This window comes from Cariama cristata, unplaced genomic scaffold (assembly GCF_000690535.1).
Source record: "Cariama cristata isolate BGI_N322 unplaced genomic scaffold, ASM69053v1 Scaffold44963, whole genome shotgun sequence".
Lineage (NCBI taxonomy): Eukaryota > Metazoa > Chordata > Aves > Cariamiformes > Cariamidae > Cariama > Cariama cristata.
This window is the reverse complement of record NW_009610926.1, coordinates 1-8,405: the sequence shown is the minus strand read 5'-3', so window position 1 is coordinate 8,405 and position 8,405 is coordinate 1. Positions and strand designations below refer to the sequence as shown.

The following is an 8,405-nucleotide window of genomic DNA, read 5'->3' as shown; positions in this document are numbered from 1 at the left end:
CGGGGCTCCCTCACGGCTCTGGGCTGGGCCGCGGGGTGCCGCCCGGGGGTTGCAGGAGGATCACCTCGCAACAGGGGCGGCGATTTTCTGCCTTGAAACCGGCTTGTTTACGTTTCTAACCCTACAAATGCTAGTGCGTAAACAGACCCCTGCATCTGCATGGAGCTTCGTTGACCAGAGCTGCAGAGGCATCGTGGCAGGCCGCAGCCAGTCAGCTGAAGCTCTTTTGCATTAAAACCAGAGTTTTAATACCGACAAGCTAATAAAGCATTTTAATAAATACGTTTCCCATAAACACATGAATAAGTGCTTCCCAGTGCACCCACACAATTCATATGTTCATTCTCCAGATGACTCGGTCAGTGTTTTAAGCTGATTGTAATAATTAGGAGTGAAATGCTTAAATATTTGTAGCTCAGAAGATGAAGTAGATGTGCTCTTACATGGCACTCCTGACCAGAAGCGGAAGCTGATACGGGAGTGCTTGACTGGGGAGAGTGAGTCTTCCAGTGATGATGAGTTCCAAAAGGAGATGGAAGCAGAACTGAACACCACCATGAGGACTATGGAAGGCAAATGGAAATCACCAGAAATGGGTAAATCATGCTTAACATCTGCTTGCATATGAAATCTGAGTTAAGTGGTGTCCACTTAAGGTGTGAAGTTAATGTATTATTCTTGTGGTTAGAAAGGCGGTGTGTGTGTGTGGTGACAGCTGAGTGCTATTTGAAGCCTACAGAAAAGTCTTAAAATGGCTGATTGCATTTGCAGAAACAGTAACTAGGTGCCACTTCAGTGAATGCATCTGTTTCATCTTTTCTAAGACTTCAATTTTGGTGTTTTTGAACTTCTGATTTCCTGCTTTAATATGATTTCCCTTTGTTGGATTAGTCCTCTTTTTTCCAATATCTCTTTGTTTTAAGTTGTGCTTTCAGATGTGTTTAGGAGTCTCTTGAGCAGGTTGCGGTCTCTTGTGCTTTGCCTCGTTGCTCCAGGTGGCTGTCAAGAGTGGGAGCCCTTTCTTGAAGAAAGGAACAGCATATGGTAGATTGAAATCCCAAATCAGTTGGGGAGGGAAGAGTCAGGAAAAAATATTAATCTCTTTGTCCCTTTGCTGCTTATAATTGTTACATCAAATAGTAAACCTGTATGAAAGATATATGTGTTCTGGAGTTTGTGTACTATGGGTGCAAGAGATTGATTGCTTCGGTATTTGAAGAGCATATGTTCTTTTTACCTATTACAAAACACCTAGTGAAATGTTCTCAATTTTCTGGAGAATCAACATAGTATTCAGTTTAATGTAGGGACTTCACTCTGCATTCAGCGGGTTTATTAGTTTTATCTATGTTAGTGGGCAAATCTGATCTTTAGGTTTTGGTTGTGCAATTGACAAGATGTAGCGATATTTATACCACCACATCCATCCAGCACAGAATGGGATTTTTGGTGCAGACTGGCTGTGACACATGTGCTTGGCAATTCATGTAGGTCTTTTTTGAACTTCTGTGGCTCTGAAATTTTTGGGGATTTTTTTAGTGAATGTTATTGTAATCAAAGTTCGTGAAACAATGTGCCACACCTGTATTTCTTTCACATGACTGAAGATTTGTGGAGTGTGTGACATTGTGTGGATTATATAGGGCAGAGGCAGACATATTTGACGTGGTGCCTTCTGTTCCTGAAGTGGGTGTACTTTGTTAGAATCTTTGATTTGAACTGTACCCGAGGTTCATCTCGGAGGGAGTGAGCAGCTTTGCTCTGAGAGCGCACCTGTAAATACAATAACACAAGCGATACGGATGATCAGGATGTGGGAATAAATTGGGAGAGCTGTTACTTAACACACCCAGATAAAGCAGAACACTTCTGGATAGAGTAACTTGGAAACGAAGGTTTGTTCTGGGCTGTATACTTGTTCTTACAAGTGGGGTGTTCTTACCACTTCTCTCTCTAAATTCACATATAGGTACTTCCTCAAGTACTGGGCAGACTGGACCTGCCACCACTTCAAAATACTATGATGACATTTACTTTGATTCTGATTCAGAGGATGAAGATAAAACAGGTAAGTGACTGAGGAGAGCGAGAGAGGGGGACATCTTTACAGCAGCACTCTCTCAGATCCTGTAGAATCCTCTTGAGTGGTCAAGGGGCTGTTCCTGAAGGCGGCCCTTTGGGGGGAATTATCAGCCTATATCATCTCAGTGTAGTTCCCGCAACTTCATGAGGTATCCCAATGTATGTAAGGTGTATTAAGCCTTTGGGGTGGTGCATTTGGAGGAGAGATGAGCTAGACTGTTATGTTTTAGTTTAAATTTATTGCGAGTATGGAAAAGGAAAACAGAAAACCTGATACTTTAGTTAAGTAAGTGAAGAATCATCATATGTCTGATGGATGTAACACGTGCTTGTGCAAATCTTCCCAGTGGCACAGGACATCCGGAAAAACAGGAAACATCAGCAACGTCGGATTCTTTCCAATGATGAACTGCTATATGACCCAGAAGAAGACAATAGAGACCAAGAGTGGGTAGACTCACAGAGGAGGGGGTAAGAGACCATAAAGATTTGAATTGTAAGATGCTTAACATAAACTGAAACATTTAAATGAAAATGGTGAATATAGAGAAAAAGCCTGTGCTGTCAAGTCTATGCAGTGAAAATATTTTTGTTTAGCATTTACAGCATATGAAAATTAAAAGCCTGTGAAGGTTTTATGTATATCTAATGGAAGTTGAGTCTTCGAAATTACACAATTCTAAAACTTTCAATTTTTTAAAAATCAAGACTTCCTAGTTCTGTAAGCCAATTTTGTCCGTAGACCTTATCTAAATAACCATGCTGTGGATGAAAAGGTTGTGAGATGCTTTGATTGCTAAATTAGTATCTGTACTGCTAAATATTGTATTTCTAGTTTTGGAAAACTTTGAATTTAGCAAGCCACAAAATGTTCAGATAAAATAGAAACAGCACAAAACTACTTTACTGAGGGTTTTTGAAGGGTGAAGTAGAAGAATGGTTGTTGTAGCAGAAGTAAAATTCTCCTTGTAAATCTGTTGAAAAAGATAATATTAATGTAAGTTACCTGCAGAGATTGCACTTGAGAGACCCGCCTCGTCAGAGGAGAACATTATTAGGCACAAATTCTCATGTCAGATGTATTTGTCTCACCAAATGAAAATTCTCTGTACAAAGTAAATAAAAAGATACTGGTATGTGTTTTTCCTCCTGGTTTATCTATTTATGTACTTTGAGTTACTGAAAAATCCGTCCAGAAGGAGCCAAATATTAATTGGTGTATTTTAATATAAAAAAAGGTTTAACAGTTGAATTGATATACCTGACAGCGAGGGCACATAATTTCAATTTTTGTCTCTCCTTCTTCCTTTCTTGAATTTGTAGGTACCGTAATCAAAGAAGAGTGCCACAGCAGCAGGCAAAACCTTCAGCTGTTCCAAATAGTGATGCTGTTTTGAATTGCCCTTCTTGCATGATAACGTTATGCCTGGACTGCCAGAGGTAACTGGTGAACAATAAGGGATCTTTTTGTAATGTGTTTTTTTTGATCAGTAGTATTTATAGCGTATTCAATTTGATCAATTGATTTTATCAATTCTGTCTTGCAAGGTTGTGCTAATAAAGAGGAGTCAGGTATATGTGATTCAGATTTAGGGGTGAATGCTAGTTTGTAAGAATGATGATCAGTTTAACCTGCAGCATGGAGATGAGGAATAAGAGGGTAGAACTTTAACATAGTGGAGAAGGTAAATTTTTTTAAAAAATAGTAATTAATGGAGACTAAACAGGCAGTTCAGGCTGATTATTTTTTGTTTTTTAATATGTTGGCTTGATGTTTAGAGGCATAAAATTATTCCAGGTTGCTTTTCTGTAAAAGTTCCTTGTTAGGGGAGGAATAAGCAAAATCAAGATAGAGTGTTCTTACTTGGTTTGAGTCTTAGCAGTTGTGGGTTTGAGTATAGTGACATTTAAAAGTGCCTGGAAAGCATTTAGGTGAGAATCCATAGTGTGTTTTGCAGCTCTGCAGTATCTGACTGCACTGCAAACCTAGTTAGTACTGCTAACCCGTGCGTTAGCAGAGGACTCGTGAACTGGGAGTAAAGGAAGAAGAAATCTTGTGCAATGAGGAATAAACTACCTCTCATTTATTGAGTATTTTTGGTGCTTGAGGATGAAAGTCCACAGCAGCCTAAAATCATTTAAGTACTGGGTGCTGTTTCTCATGCTCTTCCTTTTGCTGGCTCTGGTACTCCTTGACCCTATTCTATATATAGTTAAGTCTTTCAGTTTGCTAAGCTGACAGAAAACCATCCGTTTTTACTGTCAGACTGGTCTTTTGTGGGTTTAATAAACTGAAATATCTCAGTACAGCGTTATACAAGCAGTCAAGCCAGCAGAAGTCAAGATAGGACTTCTGCAGCCACCTGTTAGGTTAGTTTAGGCTGCTGTAAAACTGCAGTCCGAGGGACATTGTGTTGAATTGAATTAGACTGCAGCCCTGAATTTTGCTACGTACTCCAGGTCTACAGTTGTTATACTGATGACAGCTGAAAATACATTTTATATTTTATTATAGATATGTTTTTTCAAGTGTGATGTGTCAATGCTTGTTACTTATAAATAAGGAATCTCAGGCTTGCAAGACATTTTAGGATATAAATGCTAGTAGTTGACTGGCATTTGCACTTGCAGCTTCATGATCTTTTGCCTGCAATCAGCTATACATAGCGATGCATAATTCTGTAGTACCAATACCATTGTACTCCAGGGTGTTTATTTCAGCAAGAACTAGCATGTTTTTAAAAACAAGACAGATTGCTACAATTTGATTTTTTAAATGATTTTTGTGGTGGTGTCTTTTGTTCTGTTTATAAAACTTCATATTTATTTGGCTTTCAGCCTTTTGGCATGGTACTTCATATCTTTAATCCCATTTTTGGTGACGATAATGGATTTCTTGGAAGCAGACTTTTACTAATGGTATGACTTGCATTTTCTCCCCCTCTTCATAGACATGAATCTTACAAAACACAGTATAGAGCAATGTTTGTGATGAACTGTGTTGTCAACAAAGAGGAGATTCTGAAATACAGAAAGAAGCTAAAGAAAAGAAATAAGAAAATGAAGCATAGCAAAGAAACTACCTCTATACAATCAAATCAAGAAGAGGAGGAAGTGTATCATCCAGTATTATGTACCGAGTGCTCAACTGAAGTGGCAGTAATGGATAAAGATGAAGTTTTTCACTTCTTCAATGTTCTAGCCAGCCACTGCTAATGTGCAAAAGCAGGGGAAAAACATCCTGCACTGTTTTAAGACTGAGTGAAGTATCAGAAATGCAGGCATGTTAGCCTTTTTTAAATACTGTCTTTTAAATGTACATTTCCAGCAGAGAACTTTATAATGATTGGATTTTTGCGAAGTTTATGAAGGGATATACAGTTAACTGCGTGCATTTGAGAGCAATATTCTTTCATGCCATCAGGTGGTTGCATGATTGAGGATTTAAAATTTTGTAAATATGCAAGATCTGTGTATTATGGTCATTCCCTATATATATACTATCCGTTATCTCAGTATGTATTAGAACTGCTGCTTAGAATAAATACTGTACAGTAACTGGCTCTCTGTAGCTGCATCGGTCGTTTCTATGGCACGCGGTAAACAACTCAGTGGGGATGTTGGGCTTCTTTAGGCTGGTATTCTTGGTAGGCTTGCACACAGGTAGGTTTGATAAAGAAGGAATTGTCATTATATTTGGATTTTTGGCCTTTTAAGATCTCAGAAATGAAAACTTTTATTTATACAGAATGGAAGATTAGCTTATATTGAGTTTTCTGGCATGGGTCATTCCGGCATGGCTCATTTACATCAACATATTAATGCTTAGTAATACAGTTAAGAGTTTTAAATGTAGATATGTACATGAAGAGAATACTGGACTTTTTTTTTCTATTGTCCTTTTTCCTTACGATGACACATTTTAAGAAGAAATTTATGGTCAGATTTGTGACCAGAGAGCTAGTTTATATGCTTTTTCTCTTTCTTTAGTACGTTTACAGGTTCTTTATGGAAGCATAAAGAGCTGCTACTTGGCGTTTAGACTTCTCACTTATTCTATGAAGCCACCGTAACGATGGATCCTTCCCTCTCTTTCTCTAGGCATTCTCCCAAGAGGTGAACTCTTGTTTTTTTGTTAGTAAGTAACATCTCCTCTTTATAGCCTGATATTTTTTTAACACTTCACTTTGAACAAGGGTATGTCTGGAAAAAAACCCTCATCTTTATGCTTTTCCTTTCAATAGTACTAGGAACAATTTGTTATGTGGAATTCAATAGTACTAGGAATAATTTGTTGAGGAATTGTCAGAAATATTTAAACTTGGGAAGCAGGAACCTGAAGAACATAGTTCTTTTGTGCCTTAGATTATAATAAAATCTTGTGACTCTGGTTACCTTTTGTAGTCCCTGGTGCTGCATTTTACTAATCCTCACGCACTCATTCTATGCCGTATTATACGAGATCAAGAAGAAAAAAATAACGTTGGTTTTTCTGTCAGGATGACATGAGAAAAACACTGACTTGCTATTTTCAAGTCAGCAGAAATTTAACCTCTGCTTGATGAAGTAAAGAACTGTTGAGGCAGCTGCTGAAACCTTGGTTGGCTGGGGTGGTATACCTTCCTCTGCATGGGGAGCCTACCATCAAAACTGAGCCATACTTGTTATGAGGCTTGGGATCTGCCTGAGATAAGATCGCAATCTCGTCTGTGCTACCTCCAGTCAGACTGATGAGTGGAGTGTTCGACTTGCATATTGACAGCTATGGGATCATCTGAAGTGGGATAAATTGTTACAGTGTGCCATGAGCCAGGAGGTGTATATGGAAAACTTTGAACGTATGAAGAACTATTTCTTCTTGGTAGAAGTGTGGAGGAGCAGATGTGATAGAGGATATAGTCTGTGCTGTAGGGCATGCTGGCCTCGATGTAGCTGTCTTCACGTTCCAGGTGAAGTGCAAAGGCTCTGTGTAGCGTCAGGTTAAGGGTCTTTGCACTGAGCTACTGGAAACTTGAGCATGCGGGAATGTAGTTCAAGGGCTCAAGTGTCGATGCAGGTGGCAGCAGGAGGAACAATAGATGATGGCAGTCCGCAAGCAAGGGTAGAATAGAGCTGGTGAAGGAGGGGAAACTATACAGAGGAATATTGTCAGATATCTTATGGGACTAACTAGCAAAAAAACCATCTCATGAGTATGCACCATCCTGAAAAGGTGTGAGGGGCCTGGGCACCACCTGGTGGGTTAGGGCAGATGTAGTGGGAGATTTTGAAGCTGGCACACCTCTAGACATTACCTTTCTTCTCATCCCAGGTACTTTCTTGCTGCTGCTTCTTGCTTGCCTTATCACTTGAATTGCAGAGCTTCTTGTTAGGAAGCATAGAAGCGGTCAGGACTGGGACTCGTTTGCCCCATGCTGATAATGTTCTTTTAGCTTTGAATGGGAGTAATGCTTTAGTTGTGCTGAAAACCCCACTTGTCCTTAAACTTTGTACGTGTTTACATAGAAAGGAGGCTTTCATGATTACCACCGCTTTTTCAAGCGGCAGCACCAACACGAGACTCCTCCAGCAGCAATTGCAACAAGCAAGAGCAGTCTTGGATAGAGACAACAGCTCCTATAGCCGGTTGTGTGGGGCTACTAATCAAGTGAATGCTCTCATCTCCTCTTCTTGTGCTGAAATAAATCTGCATAGATGAAGTGTGTCTAAATGTCTTCTGGTTGAATTAAATCCCTTTTGAGATTCTACCACACAAAATAGTACAGTCCTAAGTTGTCTCTGCCAGCTGGTTTTCTTTTTCACAGTTACGTCCTGGCTGTAGTGTAGTTGTGTTTTGCAGCTGTGTAACTCGTACGTGCATCCTCCTGTGACTGCTTCCTTCTTCTTTGTTTTACTGATAGCACAGGTGAAGGTAGGGGTGGAGTGGCCGCAAGACAGAATCACAGCACTCGGTGACATAATTGCAAATTGATTTACTAAGCAGCGTGAGTATAGTGGGTCGATACCAGTTTCTAATCTACGGGAATATGTTCATATGGGATTAATCCAGCCAGAGTTGGCTGATGTTAAGGTCTCATTTATCGGAGCCATGTTTTTGGGTGGGCCTTACCGTCTGACAGCTGAAGACGCGGAAGGCTCCTGCAGAGCATTTTTAACCTACGTCCCGTGGGCCCTGCCGAGCAGGGCCTTCGGGTCTTCCGCAATTCCCAGAACATCAATTTAGGTTAAACAGGATGAGAGAAGATAGGCTGCGGCACCATCTCCTCGGTATGACTCACACCGGCAGTTTACGCCAGGTTCACAGCCAGCCGTGTCATGTAATC

At 40.1% G+C, this 8,405-nt stretch overlaps 1 protein-coding gene across 1 annotated transcript; it reads left to right on the top strand.

Annotated features, from left to right (window-relative positions):
• Nucleotides 1-414: 414 nt before the first annotated feature.
• EAPP (E2F-associated phosphoprotein) lies at nt 415-5,643 on the top strand (the record flags this gene model as incomplete). The annotated part of the gene is made up of 5 exons (XM_009698037.1): nt 415-596; nt 1,970-2,068; nt 2,430-2,553; nt 3,406-3,522; nt 5,034-5,643. Coding segments are annotated over 5 exons (787 nt in total), but the record flags the coding sequence as incomplete, so codon positions are not given.
• Nucleotides 5,644-8,405: the final 2,762 nt, after the last annotated feature.